We start from the raw sequence: 23,299 nt of genomic DNA, 5'->3' as shown, positions 1-23,299 counted from the left end.
GGAGATGTGGGATACTCTCCAACTTACACATGAAGGCACCACTGATGTGAAAAGATCCAGAGTCAATACCCTTACACATGAATATGAATTATTTAGGATGAACCCTAATGAGAACATCCAAAGTATGCAGAAAAGATTCACACATATATTGAATCATCTTGCCTCCTTAGGAAAAACCTTCCGTAATGAAGATTTAATTAATAAAGTTTTAAGATGCTTAAGTAGGGAATGGCAACCCAAGGTAACTACCATTTCTGAAAGTAAAGATCTTTCCTCTATGTCTCTTGCCACTTTGTTTGGCAAATTGTAGGAACATGAAATGGAACTTCAACGTCTCAATCAAAATGAAGAGACCGGCAAAAGGAAAAGAAGCATAGCACTCAAAGCCTCATCCTCAATGCAAGAAGAAGAAGAAGAAGAATCTGATGATGAAGAGGACTTCTTACTCTTTGTGAAGAAGTTTCATAAGTTCATCAAATATAGAAGAATGGAGAGATGCCATAACTTCAACAATGGGAAGAGATCCCAAGAAGTTTCTCCAACACTTAAATGCTATAAGTGTAATCAATCCGGTCACATAAAGGCAAACTACCCCTCAAATGAGTCATGGCCCGAGAAGAATGAGAAGAAAAAGCTATAAAGAAAGAAGATCCAAGAAGGCGTATATTGCTTGGGATGACAATGACTCATTCGATGGTTCAGAGAAGGAGATCAACCTTCTATCCAAGGACTATGAGAGCGATGAGAAGATCTCTCAAGAAGATTAACCAAAAGGCAAAAGTCTGACTTCCATCTTTGAAGATCTAGGCACTTAAATCATGAAAAAGGTAACATCAAAACCATTCTCTTTTAAATTAAGTTGGTTGAAACTTTCCTTTAAATTAACTTGTTTATATGATGACTAACAAAATCTTATTTGTTTGTCTTGGTAAATTGCTATTGTGAATATTTGCTTATATGTTTGATTGAGTTATTTTTTTTTCTCAAAGCATGAAGTCTATTCTTTTGAAAACAAATATTTGATGATGTCAATGATTCTTGCATTTAGTATGATATGTGAATTACTTGCTTAAAAATCATTCATAAAGTTGTTCAAAAATCTATTACGTTATATATATTTATTTTCATATAAGATTTTTTAGATATAAAGTATTTTGACCCCTTTTCAAATCCTTTCACCCTAAGATTTCATTCAGCATTTAGTTTTGATAAAATGTTCTCTAGTAATCGATTACTACAATACTGTAATCGATTACAGACAGCCAGGAAGAGTGTAATTGATTACCAAATGTTGTAATCGATTACAATGCGTCCCTACTCTTATAAATTCAGATTTCAAAATCTAAAATCTGAAACCTCTCATTCCTCTCGAGAACATCAGTTATTTATACATAACCGATGTTAACATACAAACGTTAACATAAGTTATTTATAACTAACTACAGCAAAATAAGTGTATAGATGATGGACGTTGACATCGGTTTTCCTAGAAAACCGATGTTAATTTATTAACATCGGCTTTCGATTTTCTATAGAAAACCGATGTTAATCTATAACATTAACATCGGTTTTTCTGAAAAACCGATGTTAAGTAATATATTAACATCGGTTTTTCTAGAAAATCGATGTTAACGAATATTTTAACATTGGTTTTTCTATAAAACCGATGTCAACATTCATCATGCATACACTTATTTTGTTGTAGTTCTTTATATATAACATCGGTTATTTGAAAAACCGATATTAACAATAATACATTCAACATCGGTACTTTCAACGTCGGTTTTAAAACCGATGTAAAATACCGTAAATAACCGATGTTGAAATTGTATTTTCTAATAGTGATTTTGACTACTGACTTAGCAACCCAAAATTACTATTGACAATCGACATTAACATTTTACATTATGTTTTTTTTTTTTACATATCTTTTCAATTTAGCTTAATGATTTATTTTACTCTATGTTTTGGATTTATCAATTTCATTATTTCCTCAATTAAAAGTATGTATTAATTCAAATATTCATGCTAAATAATATAAATGCATAAAATAATTGTTAAATTATTAATGATAAAAAAAACAAAAACAATAGAAATAATATATTATTTACAAAAAAACATATTTTCTGAAGGAAATTTGTGATGAAACAATCCGTCTGAAATGATCCATGAGAAATTTGTGACCACCAAATCCGTTGTAACTGGTCCATGGGAGATTTTCGACAGAAATTGTCCTTCGAAAATTTCCCATGGATTATTTCCGACAGACAAACAAATTCGTTGATTTATATTTCCTACGACTTTTTTTTCGACGGATTTTTATCCATCAGAAATCTGTCAAAAACCTTTAATTAGCGACGGATTTTTAGTGATACCGACGGATTTTTGCTGTCGGAAAAACACTATTTTTTTGTAGTGTGGGTCTTATAGTTTAAATTGCTAGCTTTTTGTTAGGTCTGTTTGAAGGGCTTTTCAGAATCCTCCTAACTTGAAGTTTAGGGTTCAGTATACAAATAATTTCATTTAATAATTAATACTAGTTTCTTTACCTACATATACTTTATATAGTAGAATTAAATTATTAATGTAAATATTACGAGTTTGTAAATAGCATGATGCATTATACTAGCAAATAAATTTATAGAATAAAAAATTAATACATACTATATGATTAATAGAATGCATGCATTTTACTGTTAGCTGTAGACTCTATTTATATAACAATATACTAATATTTATTAACACACACTAATTAATAAAAGTTAACTAAATCACAAACTATTTGTCATAATAATAAGTATGTACTTATACTTTTAGTATACATGCTATTAAAACCGTAATTTTACAAAAACAAAAATTAAATTAAACCTAGTGTCACTTAATTCTATCTTATATTTTGTGAGAGAAAATTTAATTAAAATTAATTTAATGATTGAAAACAAGCTAATTAACTCATTAAATGAAAGCCTGACTTACCCTGTTTTAATATATTTGCCTAAAAAATTATCTGTTATAATTTATAACATATAACAAATATTTTTTTAACTTTTTAAAATGGCATTAAACGAAACTAGCTTCATGCATTATAGCCATTACAAATCGTCATGTCCAGATTTCATGCTAACAAATCCCAAGAGTGACAATTGACCCTGATAAATGAAATAACATTTATGTAGCAGACTTGGAAATATAAGATTTGGTTTGGATGGTGAGGGGAGAAGGGAGGATGTGGGAGATTATAGGTTAAATTTCTCTCACTGACCAAAAAACTAACAGACTAATAATAAATATTTACTAATAAAAAATAAAAAATAAAAACATTAGCCCACTTTAATTTGTATATTACTTCAACCAATGACTTTAGCAAAGATAAACTAATGTCCCATGTGGATGACGTGTACATGGGGTGGGGTGGGTTGCAAGGAAGACTAGAACCAAATACAAGCCGAAGCTCGGCTGAGCAACTTGAATCTTCTTTGAAACATTACAGCAGTTTTAATTACACAAAGTTAATTGGTTTTTTAGTTTTTAGAAAATTTTTATTTTTTATTTAATTTCTCATTTTTAAGTTTAAATATTACTTATAATCTTTTATGTTTCTAAATATATCAGAATTTTTATATTCGATCTTTCAAAAGGAGTACTGGGAAATGAACACATTCTTCAACACATGTTTTTTGAATGGATTATCTTTTAGAATATATTAAAAATTAAAAAATCAAGAGAAGCATATAATAAGATGCTGGATTCATGTTTTTTTTTTGGAATTTAAAAAAACTAATAATTAGAAAGTGTTAAAAAATGTATTCTTAGCATTTTTCACCTTTAAAATATCACAATTGAAAAAATGTCAAATGTAGAATTATTAAATAATAAAAATGAAAAATAAGTGAGAGGATTTTATAAAAAATATATTTTATAAAATATATTTAAAATTTAAAATAGGAGAACCAAATTCAAATAATGTAAATTTTTTAGGAGTCATCAAAAACTTAGTGAAGCTGAAATACATTTTATATATATATATATATATATATATATATATATATATTTAAATATTTTATATCTACATATTTCTTATATTTTAATTTATATAAATGTTTACTTTAAAAAATTAACTTAGTCTTCATTTATCTCTAAAATTTTCAATTAATTAAAGTCTTTTACATTGTTAATACATGTATTATTTTCTCTTATAATTATAAAAAAAAATGTTTTCTGGGGCAGGCACTGCATGACGAAGTTGGGGCAAGAAAAGTTGTGCTAGTTGGGATGGTCTTATAGGTTGCACTCCAAAAGCCATCTCTACTCATAATACAAATGGATCTTGTGTTGAGGAGATGAATAATGTTGCGTTCATGATAAATGCCAAGCTTAAATCTCAGGTGGACCAATTCAACAAGTTCTATGCTGATTCCAAATCCATATTTATAAACATCAGCAAATCCATCTTTATAAACATCACATCCGGAAGCCTTGACAGTTCCCTTGGTATACATGTTTGATTTTCTTATACACTTCTTTTCACATTCTTTATAGTCTATAGATCAAGATAAGTATTAGATACACATTCTTTTGACGAATTCTTGTTAATACATTCTTTTTTATTAGTTGAAATTTATTAAAAAAAATTAATAAAAATACAAAAAAAAAATCATTAAATATGATATGATATTTTTAAAATTTTATGATTCTCAATAAATTTTAATCTAAAAAAATATTAAAATAATTAAATGTGTTCAAAAGATCAGTGTCCGGCAGTGTGTTACTAATATTTTTTTATAGATTTAAGAAATTGAATGTCTTACAATTTGAATGCAGAATATTATATTACCATGGTTCACTACTACAGAAAGCGGATTCCACATTGGTTCTGTGGGGCATACTACATCGGTTGACAACCGTTGTAGTACGGGACGTCGTAATAAGGGGTCACCTATTCTATGACGGTTGTTAATACCGTCTTAGAAGTGCCATATTTTCACATTGGGCGTTCTGAGATGACCGTCATAGAATAGACATTATTCTACATTGATCATCCAGAAGGGACCGTCGTTGACTGTTGTCTGTTCTATGACGTTCGTATCTGAAGACTGATGTAGAATGATGTCTATTCTACAACGGTCATCTCAAACACGACCGTCGTAGAATGGACCACAGTCAATGATGGTCAGCTCAGGATGACCGATGTGGAATTCTTATCAGTCTACGACGGTTGTGCTTGAAGAATCGATGTAGAATTCCTATCAATCTACAACGATCCTTGAGACATGACCGCCTTTGAATTTCCACCATTCTACGAAGGTTCCCCTTAAAGAACCGATGCAGAATGGCTTTTTTTTTTGTTTGACCTGGTTTTGCTTCTGTTCGAAGGATGAGGTACCTGCAATAAACATAAATTTTATGCAAATGTTTTATAGTTTCAACCAAATTGAGGTAAACATCAAATTTACCTAAACATTACATGTAGAACCTAATTAATTATAAGACACAGGAGCCATACCTTGCAAGCACAACAATCATATGTTGTTGACATGATATAAATGGTCCAACATTTGAGGGGGGCACATTCAACATTTCCTACAAAATGTAATAAAAGTGAGGCAATTTCTTACAAGTATAAATAATGTAACTTCTTACACTCTATCGGGACTCTTTGGACCACCAATTAATATCACAATTAACAAGAATAATAATGTTTATGCCAAACAGAGGCTTAACAACAAAAGGCAGACCCTAAAGTTGAATGTTTAACAGCACAAGGTAGTAGTAGCAAACCAATGCTGAAAATAAAAACATATGCGAGATGATTTTGACAGTAGCTAATGGAAGCATATCCAATAGGAATTTCTGAATGATTGAGTAAAAGAAATGATGATTTCTAATGATTGAATGAAACTGGCAAAAACAAGGATAGAAAATTTCTCTTCCAAGTGTTTCCCCTTTACAAAGGGAGGCCCCTATCCTTACTAACTCCAAATATTTAAGTAATTCTCTCCAGCAAACCTATTGTTGCAACTATATAAACTTATTGTTGCTCTTATGCCTCTAACAATATCACATGAAAGCATGCACGCTAATAGAAGAGAAAAAAGAAAAGTGAATAAAATCAATTCCTAGTAAGGTGGAAATTAGAAATACCATGAGGGAGAAAAATTGATGGCAAAGAAAAAATTTGACTATGAAACAGAATATTTCAGACAAAGGAAAGGAGCAAATTCATGAATTGAGAATGGAGGGTGTTGGATCAAGTGGCCTTGGAATAATTAAGAAGGGGGGGTTGAATTAATTATGAACGTGTCTTGACTAATTAAAAATTTATACTTCTTAATGTTACTAGACTTAATTAGGCTTTACTACTAAGTTATGAGAAAGTAAAGAACAGAAACAATAACTTAGACAAAAAGTAAAGCGGAAATAAAAAAGTACACAGCGGAAAATAAAGAATGTAGGGAAGAAGAAGACAAACATAAAAATTATATTGATTCGGCAACAACCCGTGCCTACATCTAGTTTAGAAACAAAGTTTAAAAAGTTTTGAAACAAAGTTTAGAAAGCTTTCTGGCAAAGAAAAAGCAATGGGCAATGGTTAGAGAAAGATTGTGAAAAGGAATTGTTTGGAAGAATATCATATATGTATTGAATGTGTGTCAAAGTCATGCTTTTATAGACTTTTCATGTCTGGTCAAAGAAACCATTGGAAAAGTAATGACTTTTGAGAAAACCATTATAACTCTTAACTTTTTCTTCAAAACTGTTCACTAGTAATCGATTACCACAAAGGTGTAATCGATTACACAATGTATTTTATGAAAAGTTGTGACTCTTCACAATTGGATTTGAATTCCAACGTTCATATTCACTTGTAATCGATTACTAATATAGTGTAATCAATAACACTATTTGAAAATCATTTTGGAATGTTGCAAACCATTTGAAAACATTTTGAAAACCAAACTGGTCATTGGTAATCAATTACTGATAACTGGTAATCGATTACCAGAGAGTAATCACTTTGGTAACTTAGAAAATTTGAGAAAATTCTTTTGTAAAACAAAACTGTGCTATTTGGTTTTTGAAAAAAAAATCTTTTAATACTTATCCTATATGAAGTCTTGACTTGTTACTTCTTGATTTCTTCTCTTGAATCTTGAATCTTGGATTGAATTCTTGATGCTTGGTCTTGAAGTCTTGAATCCATCTTGAATCAATTTCTTGGGCTTTTGGCATCATCAAAATTGTTTGGTTCGTCATCATGAAGCTTGCTTCTACAGAGGTGGAATTTTCCCTAAAAAATGAAGAACGTGTGAGAAAACCAGCAAAGCAATAGAGAAAGCAAAATGAGGAGAAATAAAGGAACCAGACTTGAAACACTGCAACCTTCATTGATGGGCTAGAATCTCATTTTATCTCAAACAGCAAACCTCAGGCAGTAATGTCTTGGGAGAAACATGATGCACCTTCCATTCTACAGGTCCCGTAAGAAAATGACTCTAGATACCAATTGTTGGTTTTTGTTTTAGGAGAAAGAGAACATAGAAGAAGAAAGTAGTAGAAAAGACAACTTAAGAGTGTATTTTAGAATTGTATAAACATTTTTAACTTTATTGAATTTGACTTGTATCCAAAAACACTAAAATAACTGAATAGAAATCATGCTGCTACTGATAATGGGTAAAACAAAATTAGAAACTAACTTGTCCATAAGCAAAATAACAAATTTAACTTATTCAAACTAAAACTACTTTAGCAACATCTCAAATGTTTCTACATTATGCCTAGGTTATAGCAATTTAAGTGGAAAATTTCCATCTTGGATAATGAAACTAACTAATTTAGATGTCATGGATCTTCTAGGAAATAATATTTAGGGTCAGATTCCAAACTCTCTTCAAACATAAGAACCTTAAAGTTCTTGGTGTGTCCTATAATTTGTTTGAAGGAAAATTGGAGTTTGACAAGCATTGAACCTTTCTCACAACAATTTATCAAGGTTGTTTCCCCAACAATTGGAAGAACTAAGCTTTCTTTCATACTTCAATGTATCCTTTAACAACCTCTCGGCTCCTATACCACAAAATAAGAAGTTTTCTACAATATATGGCAATCAAGGACTGTATGGGAATCAATTATTGAAGAAATGTGAGATGCATGGTCACCATTTGCTCCACCTTCAGCCTCTGATGATGGTGAAGACTCGGGTTTTTTCATTGAATTTGACTGGAAAGTGGTTCTGATTGGGTATGGGCGTGAACTTGTTGTGGGAGTGGCGCTGGGAAGGACTTTCAGTCATGAGATATTTGCTTGGCTTAAAAGGCTCATATGAGTTGAGTCATAGATACAGAATTTACATGTGTGGACTATGTTTTCCTTTGCTTGTTGTCATTTCCCTTTCTTTTTTGTTTAGCAAGAGTGTTTTACGATTTATTCTTTTCAGATGGTGTCCAATATTGAAATAAAAGGATCTGGATTCTTTCTTGTGGGAGAATCTAAATCCTACTAGTCATGTATGAGGCATTCTAGTAAGTATTATGTACATGTATGTGATATGAATGTTTAAAGCTCACATGTGAATAGATCACTCATTTGAATTACATTAGTAACCATTCAATAGCTGGCGTACTAGAGATAACATACCCTGGGCAATGGTAAGGATAAAAGAAATCAAGAATAAACTAACTCCATTGTACAACACCTTGATTCTATAAATTAGTTTAGGCTTTAAAGCGTAAAAGTAGTAATAAAAGTAGCATGGAAAAATTGATGTGTGAATAAAATTAAAAGGCAAAGCAAACAAAGACACCTGAGTTTTAGTCGGTGATGGTTTTGTTAATCACTCAGCTTCGATGTCATATCTTAGGATTCTAAAATATTCAAGCTTTTCTTCTAAAAATAGTGCATAGGTTCGAACCCATGCAGAGCAGTCCCAAGCTGCATAGAGAAATCTAATTACAAAATGAAAGAAAATTAGATATTTGAAGAAAACGTCCCCTACCCGCATAGGTTATGAGGTCATCTTTGAAAGTAGGATCACCCTCTCTCAGTATTCTATGAATGACTATCAATGTCTTTATAGCAACCTGTCATGTGACATGCCATTATTCAGTTACAAAGAATGTCAAGAAACTTGTGAAAAATTGTCGTTATTGAGTAAAATTGTGTGCAAATCCCATTCATTCACTTTCTCTTATCAATGATAAATTCATCCTAAGAATTATTTAGCCCCCACAATGTTACTTTCCACAAAGGTTGTATACTGGACATCTCATATCCCAAGTCTTAGAACCACAATTTGTAGTTTTGTGTTTCATATTTAAGAGATAAAAGCCCCCATAGTATAAAAATCATTTACTAAACAACTTAAGCATTTAGGATTGTTTATTCATGACAATGGTATAATTCACATTTCCTTTTTCTTTTCCCCTTTCTATGCTCATGTTTGTTCATTTTCAAGAAGAAAGCAAGCATAACAACATCTTTTTCCAACGCTGTTAAAAAACATAACACTTAACCATAAATCAAAATGAGTTGTGTTTGTTTAGCAGCTGTTAGTGCATTCAAACAGGTATTAAGAGGACTTACTATCCAATTCCTTGTCTTTGAAAGCCTCTTGGCTAGTGTGTGTATGCAGTAAGCTACATCTGCCCGAGGCTGGTGTGATGAAGTTGCATAGAATATTTCTACATCGAAGAGCAAAGAGACAAGTTATCAACATCACAATTTGGCATTATGGTAGTAATGATCTAATCTCTAATTTCTTCCAATGCAAGCAATGAGATCAATGGAATTAAACCAAGCATAACCGTTTGAAGATTAATGATTCAAGGCCTCAATGAAACTAATTTCAGGATGAAAATGAAAAACAAATCATTTTCATTAATTTATATATTATATTCAACAAAATTTGAGAACTCACTTCTGGCGTGACGTTCCTTAGGAGGATATTCTACGTGACTCGTAGCCTTAACAATTGCAATATACAATTCCTTAATTACATAAAACAACAGAACAACATCAAAACATATAAAATAGAAAATCTGAAAAATTGAAATCAATTGAGCTAGAAGACTAATTTCTAGAAAAATGTATAAATAAATAAAAATTTGATTGATGAAAACATAGAGAGATAGATAGATAATTTTACCTTGTATTCGCTATTGACCTTGGCTAGGCTAACCATGGTGGAGTCTTTGAGAGCACCGTATGCCTTTCTTAAGGTCTGGAACGTTCCCATTCGCCAAATTATTGGAATTTGATGGAAAGAGAGAGAGAAAAAAGGAACAATGAATGTTGTTCTCTTTCTTCTTCTTTGTCACCCTGTCGTTTTCCAACAACAAAAAGAAGAAACCAACGACCAAAGGGTATTTTGGAAGTCATTGTGCTGGAAGGAAATTGATTGGCTTAAGTATAGCTACTTTATTCTTTGTTAAAACTGCTCTATTGATTTAGTTTTATGCTTACTTGAGAGTTGTTAGGTTATATAGTATTAATTAACATGTGCATCAATCATGATCTTAGGTTGTGTCGTGACAATCTTGATCGTCAGAAGATTTAGGACACGCCTAAAGATAGTAGTTTTGGTCAAGCTTTAGAATTCCACACAAAGACAATGGAGAATTCAAACACAGTTTGATAAGTTATAAGCAATGACTTTCAATCCCATAGGTTACAAGATACAGTAGCACACAAATAATACATGAGGTACATGCCTAGCTCACGCGTAGTTGTGGCTGGCACAATTTATTTAAACTTTTAAGATATACAATTGATGGCATTAAGGGGTAAGTAAGCCCCATAAGTCATCAATTTTTATTTTTCGCATAGAAATAGCCTAGGACATAGCATTTTTATATTGCCATTAATTTAGTTACGGTTTTTGACTAAGGTAAGTATCAATTTGTTTGTTCATCTCAGCTAACAATTCCAATAAGGTATGAGGGTCAGGAGTGTTGTCATTTTGTTTCTCATATTCCAGGACCCAATTCACAACAGCTTAATGTAAATTAGTAGCATAGTTAGTTTAAGACTGCATACCTTTATGAGCTCAATGGTTTCAACCCCGGGACCAACACCTTCATCGACATTCCTAAAATCATGTTGAGTCCAACTTTTTGGAACATTACCAATGAATAATCTGTGTTTGGTTTCAGAAAGTGAACACCTTAAAGTTTTCCCTTGTAATCATAAAAAATGTTAAAACTAATCACCAAAATAAGATTCTTGATTGAAATTTGTGTTGAAAAGCGAATATGGTGAATAAGACCTTTTAGGAAGCACTGTAAATACCTTAAATTCCCTGTTATGTATCTCCTGAATAGCCTTTTGTGTTCTCCAGTGTCCCTATCTTTCACTAATCGCACCTGAAAATTAAAACGAATATTTTTCTTAACAATAATCCCAATTTTTCCCACCTGCAGAAAAGGACAGGTTTATAATATCATTAGACCAATTAATCAAGGCGTTGACCAGAAGAATATCACCCATAGGCTCGCACAATTCCCTTAAATCATCTTCCCATACATCACGAGGAAGTCCACCAATAAATACTTCAGAACCATAAGGTGGAAGGGCAACAAGTTCATCATGCTTCTCTTTCTCATCTTCATCAATGAAACACAATTTTTGCTCATCATCCCCAAATTCAGTAGCAATGTCACTTTTTTCTGCTTCAGCCAATTGGTCTTTCCCAGCAACCTTAGCTGCTGAGTCCTCATATTCATGTTCTCTAAATGATCTTTGGTATTGGTTATGCAAGCGTGGTAGGGGCTAATATGCTGAGAAACAGCAGTTGAAGCACCAAGTTAACAGGAACAGGTTACAGTTGTAGTAATTTAAATGATTACTTACTAAATTAAACCAAAACCTTTCTGTCTTCATTCAAGCATATTTTATAATATCAAAATCCACTAGCATAAGAAAGTTGTACCTGAAGCCTGCCGTGAGACCACCAATCCAGTCTTGCTTGTAACACATCAATCTCCCTTGAAGATCATATACTGATTTCACAAAACAGAACAAATGTGTCTTCCATTGCTTCTGACCAGGAAAAGGAAAAGCTAAGAAAACAACTGAAATGATATTTGTGGCTGGAAATGCAATGGATGTTTATGACACTGTAGAAAATGAAGGGAGAGACAGTTGCTGAAAATAAAGGGCATCAGAAACTTATCTTATTTTTGGAATTCCTTTGTGGTTACATCCTACAATATGTTCACCACAGTTGCATGAAGCTAACAAGGAGGCTACTTTTGGCACAACACAGTTACTCATTGGACAAAACATTTTGTATGAATGTAGGTTCATAGAGCTGACCTACACTGAATTAATTTGGCAGAACAAAAACACTTATCCTATGTGGATAAGTACAAATCGCAACGACATCAAGTTGCACAATGAGTAAGCTTAAGAAATAATTAACTCAAATTTATATAATAGTTTGTCAATTAAATGTCATGACCATAATTACGAGTTCACACAACAACAATGAAAAATGTTAATTTTTAGACAATGGAAAATGTTAATCTCCGAATGTCATCTATATTTTTGTAACATTGATCTTTTGGACTTGTAGGAAATAGGTTGCCCATTTCTTGCGTAGTGTGGTGATGGTGTCCTTGTCTAAGGGTGTTCGATCACAAAACCACTACAAATGTGTCAAAATGAAATTGGTTAACTACATGAATCATTGATGAAGGCTATCATAGCATCAAAGTTGGTACTTATTGTAATTGTAAGCGTACCCTGGTCCATTCATTCTTCAAACCACCACTGACTATGCACCACATCCAATGCATGACGTAATATCCACACTCATATGCTCCGGGTTGTACATGACTCTACATGCAACATGAAAATACCCAATTAAGGTTGGTCACTTTTTAGTGTTGGAATTTTTTTATATAGCTATTGATCAATTAAAGACATACCCCAACTTCAGTCCATCGAGGTGCAGCTCTATCAGCTTTGCCTTCAACAGTAGTGGCTATTTTCTGCATTGCACTGCTTACCAAAATAACAATAAACTATGTAACATTTGATTTATTTAGCCTAAAGTAGGAATGGAGGCTCGCAAAATTTTATAAACCACCCAATTACTTGTTAATTACACCCTTAATGTAAACATCAGGCTTTTTCCGTATGGAACAAAACCAAACAACAATATTGTCTGCTGGACACAGAAGAAGAAGTTGCCAATGACCCCTAAAGAGAAGAATATGAAATTCACCATCTTAAAAAGGCATAAATTTACACAAATGTGACATGAATTTACTTACTGGTTCAAGTATGGTCCTAAGTACACTTCTCGATGTGATTCCTTGACCCACGTTACTATGTATTGCTCACATTCTTCACATTTTTCGTTTGGTCGGTGTATAACCTAGGGTTCAAGGAAACCATATAGTGGAGCGAAACCTATACTTGTACTCCAATCGTTCAAAAACCTTTAAAAATGCACGGTTAATGATATTGTTAACCAAGAAAAATAACAAGTAATGATTACATGAGCTGATATTTTTTACTTACATCCACAGTTGTAGTATAGATATGTTTAAGCATTTGTCACCAACAATGATTTCAGTTACATCAGCATGTGTCATGAAAAATCCATTTTTTGAATTAGGTATCCCAAACTTGGCCTCCTCCCATGCCAACTCGATCAACTTTTGATAAACGACAAAAAGATTCTTCACCAATTCTCCTAGGGGATCATCAACACCACTTATAGTGCCCCTTTCAACGTTTCCAACGGACTTGGGGGGAGGCTTTTGTCAATGAAAAATTGTTAGGACATGCATAACAATTAGTATACAGTTAAATAATAATGACAATAAACGTTAGGGATATACTTACCATAAAAACTTATGAGTCAGGTACTGTTTTGACAAGATTTGTTGGCCATAAGATGAATGTGCCAACGGCCTGGTTGACAAACATTACCTCTGACGTAGGAAGCAGGACCTTAGCATCAGCCAGGTACACAGAGATAATACTCACTCTAGTGACCTCATCTGCATAAGGAACAGTGTGTATGGTACATGTTGAGGGGTACACCTTTCCTAAGGCCACTAGAAGAGTATTTTGATCTTCATCAACCACATACAACCCCATCAAATTGTCACCAACATCTGACGACTCTTGAGGTACTTCTTTTGGCTCTGGTGCAATGCAACTACCCTAGGTTGACACACGCGCACCTAAAAGTTGTACTTCAGGGGGCTCAATGGGGGCTGATTGATGTGATGCAATATGAGATAACTCAACTTTAACTGCTCCCATTAACTCTTGCTTCATCAAGTCCAAACTGGGTTTGTGTTGCTCTTCAAGTGCCCTCCTCCAAGCCTCCTGTTGAAGCTTGTGTTCTTCTTCTACCTCTTTTTGTATCTCATCCTTCAGCCCACCGATGATGTTAGCCAATTGTTGTTGCGTGATTGATGGGGGGGAAGTGCTCGAGGCACGTGACGACTTGCCAAAGTATTGGCTGATTGTGACACCTGCCCCTGCGACACGAACACGGCCTGGATGCTCAGCTCGGCCTATAGCCGTGTTCAAAATGTCATCACGGCCATGCGGTACAAAGCTCCCCTGTGTTGCCTGTTCCTCTAAGGAATCCTATACGCAGACACAAGTGATCAGTTACAGAAAAGGATATAAAATTTCTCTTCATTACAATTAGTTCACAATGAATGCAAGGATACCAGACATGCACTCACAATTTTTTCTGATATTTGTTGTGCCGCTGCAAAGGTCATTTGCCCAAAACACTTTGTGCGCGCCATCTTCCACTTCAATTGTCTGGATATTGGGGACGGAGGGTCTTCGGTCAATGAAGGATTTTCAGTCAACTCAGCTTCATGTTGTCGTTGCTTCCTCTTCTCCTCCATCAATTTTTTGTCAAGCAGATCATAACCCCCACGAGATAGTAAGTGGGACACACACACACATATATATGAAATCATGTGTCAACTTAGCAAAATAAGACAAACCTGCCAACTAGGGGTTTGGCGGCTTTTTGCAAATTCCGCCCATGTTGCAGGATGAACCCCATACTTCACTATAGGATCACTCTTTTGTTGCCCTTCGTTATCAGCATAGACAAATTTAGACGTCAACGAAGACTTAAATTGCCTCCATCTAGTAGCGACTATTGACATCACCTTTTTTTTCGCATCGTCACCTTCAGGGATGTCAAATTTGCGCTGCAGATTAAAGGTGTGATGAAACAATAACTAAATTTGTGATCTGAAACTGAATTATCAGCACAAGTATGAAGTTGCAACGTGTGGTTAAAAGAATTTACCAAAATGTCTTCCCAGATTATTGTCTTTAGATCGTCGGGGACAACATTCCAATTGGAGTGGACAATTGGAATTTTTTTCTCTTACCACAACCCCTAGGTAACTGAGAAATTTGTCTTTGTGGGGCCCCGATCCTCTACTAGTAGTGGGATTGACGTTAACAATCGGTCGTGGATGATATAAGCTTCTCGTCGTCAAGTATCTAAGTTTGGTGAACTGTCTAGTCCTCTTTGAAGTTACCTCGGGAGGATTATCTGAATTAGGTGGGGACCTTGGGGGTGTTGCCATTAGGCTGCGGAAAATAAACAATAAAAGTTAGCAAAATGTCAAATATGTGTAAAATACGCAAAAATATGTAAATTTAATTATAAATTTATGCATTACAATCAATTGCAATCAAATAAATTAAGCTGGGCAATGAAGGATGTTCAAACAGGAAAATAGCATGGAGGATGTTCGATTCACTGATCCTTATAGCAAGAGAAAATCAGATGATGATGTAGAAAGTTTGGAATCACAAACCAGCAGTTGCTAAAAGAGGCTAGGTTTGTGGACATGAAACTTTCAGACAGTAGCTGTGCAACAACAACAATGTATAGTTTTATGGTCACATTTATTGAGTTGGGCAGTGGGCATTGTATGATATTGTGAAGTTGGATTCAAATTCAATGGAGTCAAAGTATATAAGAGGCACAATTAGTGTCAAAGTTAAATTATCTTGTGGCTTGCTACATCACAGTTACTGATTTTCATTGCCCTTATTATTGTGATTTGTATAAATGTAACAAAAGAAAAGAAGTATTAGAACTAGAGTGGTTAATTGGGACACATGATTCATTTTTTTTTTCTTGAAGAAAAAATTTGCTTCTGTTTGAGAAACTGAATGAATATCATTAGATGTGAATTACTAGTGAACGAGCTTTAGTGTACCAGATGATTGAAATGAAACTGGAATATGTATCCCTTGAGTGATATAGACTGATAAAAAAAATGAGAATGCGGAAACTGGAAAACTTTCTATGTAAACTAACCGAACGATATAAAGTTCATGATTTGTTATAGCATTCATATTGTACTTTTGAATTTGTTACAACACTTGATAAAATATCTTACTCGTAATTTTTTATGCATGATATAAAACAACTGAAAATATGTTTAAAGTGTTTTTTCTTTTTCTTTTTTACAAATTAAAGTGTTCTTTTCTTAAAAGAATAATAATGTCACGAAATAATCTTAAAGCATCGACGTTTTAATACTTTTTGATTAGTTCTCTTATGCTATGACCCTAAAATTTTTTTCCAAAACTAAAATTTTAAATTTAATAATTTATGAATAGGATTTTTAATAAATTTGTACAACATGAAAACTGGGAACTTATCAGTACGTGTGACGTGGACAAAGCTTTATACAGAGACTGCTAACCAATATGGGATTTTTAGTCAAAAACTCTTTGCAACATCTGAATAGAGTAATAAAAAAGGAAAAAGAAACAGAAATTAAATTTTGTGAAATCTAATTATCTAACAAGTAAAAACTATATAAACTTTTACTGTCCTCTACCCCACGCAGATATAGGATAAAATTCAAATCCTGTGGGCTGGATACCAGATCACGTCCAAATTCATTTATTTGCTGGGCCCAATTACAATGATCAAAATTCAAGAGAAAATAAATATAAAGTGCTTTAGTGTACCAGATGAATACTCGCATGCTTTCTGTCCAGATAGGCAGATACATATTCCAGTTTAATTTCAATCATTTGAATTAACTTTTTTTTATTTTAAAAAAGCTCGTTCACTTTTTTAGTAATGAAGGCTCGTTCACTTTAAAAAAGCTCGTTTATTTTAAAATTAGTTAATGTATAAATTTAAATTTGTTTTTTAGAGAAACTAATATGATAGAGTTTTACAGATTACACTTAAAACACATGGATGAAGTGATCAGTTACAAAGAGCTTACGCAATTACAAAAGAATGTTCTCCCATAAACCCTCTTGATGATCATTACGAGTTGTATATACATCATCTATTTGTTCTTCATTAATCAAAGGCATGTCTTTTGAGAAAGACGGCATGTCACCGACATCAAGTGTTGATCCGTCAATATGGTCACCGATAGAAAATGTTCTACCTTATAAAACCATTGACCATTTAGAGTCGTCGGGATCTTGTACATAAAACACTTGCCTAACTTGCGCTGCCATAATGAATGGGTCGTCCTTGTAACCTACTTTGTGAAGGTCTACTAAAGTAAATCTCATTTTGTCTCGACGCACCCCGGTATTTCCATTGACCCATTGACACTTGAAGAGAGGTACTCTAAATTCACCGTAATCAACAGTAACCCCACTACAAAAGTGATTTGATTGACCATCAACAATAACCCCACTATTATGCACACTGCTTCTATCATCCTGGGACTTTGTGTAGAAAGAACAATGGTTGATATCATATCCTTTCCATGTAGGAACATTAAAATTTGGACCCACATCTAGCAATCATAATGTGTTGGAAGCACTTTGATCGGCGAAAATTGTTTGTCTGAACCAATGGATGAAAGATCTATTGTGCTCTTGCAACAACTTCTTCATGTTCATTTTTCGGTGGACACCAGTTACATGTTCTTTGTGAGCATCTATGTATAGGATGGCCTCTGTTGTGTTGTGTAAAACGTATAGATGAGCTTGTGATAGTTATTGACTATCCATGGTTACAACATTGAATCCTCGTGTGCCCTGACCTTGAGTCGACAAGTCATGACGACTTTGAGGAACTCCCACTGGTGTACCAGTGCTTATATATTCAGAACAAAATTCAATGGCTTCCTCAACAACGTATCTTTCCATAATACTAGCCTCTGGCCGATATCAATTTTTTGTATATCCTTTCAACACCTTCATGTAACGTTCAACAGGATAATGGCACCATGATGTCAAAAAATGAAGGGGGAAAATACATCTCTAATTCACACAGGATAATGACTGCTTGGTTCTCCAAATCATCCGGGTTATGGCGACCCTAACTTTATCAGGCAAGATACCACAAACGGCCACTGGCAACAGTTGTTGCATTAAGACGTGACAATCATGAGATTTCAACCCAACCAACTTCAAATCATTAACTGACACAAGGCTCTTGATATTGGAAGAGTATCCTTGTGGGACTTTTACATTTTTCAGACAATGAAAAAATTGTTTTTTCTCTTTCGTTGACATTGTGTAACATGCTGGGGGCAAATATGTTTGGCGACCTTGTGGTTGCGGATGCAGCTGCTATCGTATACCCATGTCGACCAAATCCTAACGATATTTGAGACCATCCTTTGTCTTGCCTTTGATGTTAAGAAGGGTCCCAATTAAACTATCACACACATTTTTCTCGATATGTATAACATCAAGACAATGTCGAACATGGAGATTGGTCCAATACGGAAGATCAAAGAAGACTGACCTTTTCTTCCAAATGTTCTTGTCAGCATGGTCCTTCCTTCGGGTCTTACCAAAAACAGTTACGATGTCTTTCACCCGATTATACACTTCATGTCCAGCTAAAGGTTCAGGGGAACCGTCAGTCTCATGGGTTCCATTAAATGCTTTATTCAATCGGTGATACGAGTGATAATGTTTCAAAAATCTCTGGTGCCTTGTATATATTGTCTTCTTCCCATGTTTAAGTTGGATGAAGCTGGTGTTGTTCTCACAAATTGGACATGCATGGTGTCCTTTGAAATTATATCCGCTCAAATTCCCATAAGCTGGAAAGTCGTTAACAGTGCAAAAGATCATGGCATGCACCACAAAGGTGTTTCCCACATTAGCATCATACACATCAACCCCATCTACCCACAACTTGCGTAAGTCTTCAATCAACAGAGTCAAGTAGACATCAATATCATTTCCTGGCTGTCTAGGGCCGGCTATCATCATACACAACATGATGTATTTGCGCTTCATGCACAACCAAGGAGGAAGGTTGTAAATCATGAGCAAAACAGGCCACGAACTGTGATTAGTGCTCAATTTACCAAATGGATTCATGTCATCCGAAGCAAGACCAAGCCGTAGGTTTCTTGGTTCCGTTCCAAATTCAGGATACAAGTGATCAATTGTCTTCCATTGTGGAGAATCAGCAGGATGTCGGAGTAAGCCATCATTTTTTTTGCCAACCGAATGCCAAATTAGGTTTGAAACATCGTCAGCGCTAGCAAACAAACGCTTAAACATTGGTATAATAGGAAGGTACCAACAAACCTTTGTTGGACGATTGTTGGTTTTGGGTACATCATCTGTGCATTCACCATCCATCTCTTTGTATCATGATACCCCACATGTTGGGCAATTAATCATTTTCGCATACTTATTTCTGTAGAGGATACAATCATTACGACATGCATCAATTTTTTGGTACACCATACCCACAGGACATAATATCTTCTTTGCCTCATAGTGACTATTGGGTAATTTGTTATCATCAAGAAGCATTTTCTTCAACAATACTAGCAACTCTGTGAAACTTTTGTCACTCCAATCAAATTTGGCCTTCACGTTGACCAAAGCTAGCACCACAGATAATCGACTGAACGTAGCGCACCCCAAATACAACAGGACCTTGGAACCTGTTTTTAAATCATCATAATAGGGTCCTTGAGCTTTCAAATAACCCTCTGCTCCAAGATCTCTTAGCATGTCTTCCATTCGTTCTCCAGTTTGAACATCAACAGCTTCAGTGGCAGGGGCTGTTTGGATTTCTTGCAATTCACTGTGCCATATCCAATTCGTATAACTCCAACTAAAGCCGTCACAAATTAGATGTGTCCTAATCTCATTTACTGAATGACGCCTTCCATTGACGCAGTTAACACATGGACAGAAATAATTCCTACCCAATGTTGGTGCATTTTGTTTGGCAAACGCTAGAAAATCCTCAACCCCCTTTTCATACTCATCACTTATGCGCAGTGCTTTAATCCAAGTTCGATCCATTCTATTTGTTGTATCAGAGCGCCTTTGTTATGTCGTATGCATGAGAAGCTCACTTTTTTCATTTGAAGGTGAGGTCCTATCCCATTTAGGAACAATCTTTTTTTGCTTCATTTATAAGTACACATTAAGTATGTCATGGTAAATTTAATAAAATTTCGGCAGCATTTCGCATTGGTCTCCAAGTACACGACATGAAAGCGGTCAACTCAAATGACCACAATCAAGTATGCACCCGGAGAACAAAGCAATACGCCACAAACCGAAATTTTATAAAATCTAACACAACATAGTTAACGTATAAGTATGAATGAAGTAAAAAAAGACAGCCCCCAAACTGTCCGATCGGACAATTCAAGATTCCATACCACGACTAATCCAAACTATTCGTAGTAATCATGGTATGGAATCTCAAACAGGAAACTAAGGTTCACTCAAAATGCACATACTTTTAATGGATAATAATAGTAATATATGAAAAACAAATTGAGAATCCAAATAAAACTCAGATTAACCAAATACATTATAAGCAACAACGTATGCCAAAAGTAATAAAAAAATTGCTCAAATAATGATAAAAACTTCGAAGTACCTATGATTCCCTTTGCAGTCTGACTTTGGCAAGTAAGAAACTATGAATACGAACCCAACAGTCAGCCTTGAAAACCTAAAAGTTTATAGTAAAAAATGGCATATTAGAAAAAAAAATGCATTTCTATGACACATAACAGAAAAATAAATTCGTTAACTAAAAATAGGTAAGGAACAGAATTTGCACACAAACAGAGGTTTATAATATGCCTATGTTATTTTCATTTCAATTCCCTCACAAAAGGATTCATAGTCACTGTACATCGCAAGTATGTGTGTATTCTCTAATCCCCACCCCAGCTATATATGCATTTCTTGTGTCGTTAAATGATACTTTTTTTTAGGGCAAGGCAACATGAACAGGTTCTGAGGAGATACATACTAAGTTATACTTTTTGTTTTCATGCATTTGGTATGTCACATGTGTGTTTCTAAAAGGGTGCTGCAGATTTTGCAGAGCCTATCATTGTTGTATAATTTTCTAAGTGGCTCATTAGTATATACCTCTATGTAACTTCGTTTTGTTAATTTCATGGTTTCCAAACTTGTGCATCACTAATATGAACATTCATTGTGTACTAACAGATCCCTCAATCCATCAGAGGCAAAGTCAAAAGCATGTTACAGTAGAGGGGAAAAAGACACACAATACAAGTTAAATATAAATAATGCTTCGTTATGTGGGAGTGAGATTCATTGATGAGGAAGAAGATTCATTTGCAAGGAGGGCAGAAATGTACTATAAGAAGCGTCCAGAGGTCATGAAATTAGTGGAGGAGTTCTACCGAGCATACCGTGCTTTAGCTGAGAGATAAGATCATGCAATGGGAGAGCTACGCCATGCCCACAAAACAATTGCAAAAGCATTTCCGAACCAAAAATATTACATGCTGACCGATGATTCGTCACCGTGAGTTGAATCACACACACCAGAAGTTCAAGCCTTGAGGAAAGGCCTGACCAAAATACAATCTGACAAGGATGCTATCTTTCTTCAGTATCAGAAGAGTATGGACAAGTTATCCGAAATGGAAAGAGATCTCAATAAGGCACAAAAAGATGCTGGAGGCCTTGATGACAGAGCGAGTAAAGCTAAAATTTAAACTAGAGTGTTGAAGGAAGCACTGGCACAACTAAAATATGAAAAGGAAGCTGGTCAAGTTTAGTACAATCAGTGCCTAAAAAGTATAGCTAAACTAGAGACAATGTTATCTCTTGCCCAGCTGGATGCCAAGGAATTTGATGAGAAAGCTTCTGAGGCTGAAATTGAAGCCAAAATTCTAAGGCAAGAACTAGGCCAGTTGGAAGCTCAGAAGGATGTTGGTTTTCTAATATACAAGCAGTGTGTTGAAAATATTTCAGTTTTGGAGGCCAAGATAACCCTTGTTGAGGAGAATTCCAGGATGTTAAGTGAGCAACTTGAAAAAATGAACTGGAAGTTAAAGCACTGAGAAAAAATCTTGCTGAGCTGAATGGAGAGAAAGAATCTTTAGCTGTCCTTTACCATCAATGCTTGGAGAATGAAATTTTGCTTGCACAACAAAATTCTGAGAAACTAAATAGAGAAATTGAGAAAGGGGCTGAAAAACTTAAGACTGCTGAAGAACATTGTCATACGTTGGAGAAATCAAATCAATCTCTTCGGCTAGAGGCTGAAAATCTACTGCAAAGGATAGCTATGAAGGATCAAGCACTTTTAGAGAAGACCAGTATATATTTAGATAAAACCATCAAAAGAAGTATATATTTAGATGTTTCAGTAACAACACTACAAAAAAAAGGCAAAATGGATATGCAAAATCTGCAAAACCAAAGCATGATGCGTTTGGTTCTGTCCAGTGATGCCTAGCCTAGGCTGAAATGGACTCGTGAGGTTGACCAACGGTTCACTCAGGCTATTAATCAGCTTGGAGGTGCAGAAACTGAGTAAAATACAATACAATACAAGTAAGAAGGTGACTGAATCCAAAAAAATCATGAGTAATATTACTCATATGGCTTTATTTTCAAGCACCCTCCTTTTCTCATTCCTTTTGTGCACTGACAAGAGGGGAGGGGGTTGGCAGTGATGTCATATGATAAGGTAAAAAGGATTGGATGAGGGGGAACCTGTGCAAAGACCTGATTGTACATAAGCACATTCTCTATTTGATGCCCCCAAACTCACCCCTCAGCCTTTTGCAGGCTCTCTTATTATTATCATTCAACAAACAAATTGTTTTCTTTATGAGACAGAAAATCAGATCAAGGAGGATATCATGCTTTAAATACCCCCCTCTCCTACTGAATATTTAATTAATGAGAGCCTCTAACTAGTTTAGAATCTTTTTTAGACTTTGTGGGTTTCTATTAATTAACCTTGGGTTGCTTTTCAGCTGATTTACCTCACAATATAAAAATGATAGCACGCATCCTCATCTCCATAAAAGCTAAG

General features: G+C 34.5%; 1 protein-coding gene and 1 long non-coding RNA gene across 2 annotated transcripts in view; one reads left to right on the top strand and one right to left on the bottom strand.

Annotated features, from left to right (window-relative positions):
* LOC114378732 (GDSL esterase/lipase At1g29670-like) overlaps positions 1 to 23,299 on the top strand; it is a 62,790-nt gene that overhangs the window by 35,291 nt on the left and 4,200 nt on the right. Inside the window, exon 2 of the mRNA XM_028337364.1 lies at positions 4,268 to 4,491. Coding sequence (XP_028193165.1) covers positions 4,268 to 4,491 — 224 coding nt within the window. The remainder of the gene's footprint in view (positions 1 to 4,267; positions 4,492 to 23,299) is intronic.
* Positions 4,764 to 6,270, bottom strand: LOC114378157. Its single transcript, XR_003659266.1, has 2 exons — positions 5,504 to 6,270; positions 4,764 to 5,383 (listed from the first exon to the last, which is right to left on the bottom strand). It is a non-coding gene; the product is annotated as an uncharacterized LOC114378157 (long non-coding RNA).

Source organism: Glycine soja, chromosome 12 (assembly GCF_004193775.1).
Source record: "Glycine soja cultivar W05 chromosome 12, ASM419377v2, whole genome shotgun sequence".
NCBI lineage: Eukaryota > Viridiplantae > Streptophyta > Magnoliopsida > Fabales > Fabaceae > Glycine > Glycine soja.
This window is presented reverse-complemented; position numbering and strand designations above follow the sequence as displayed.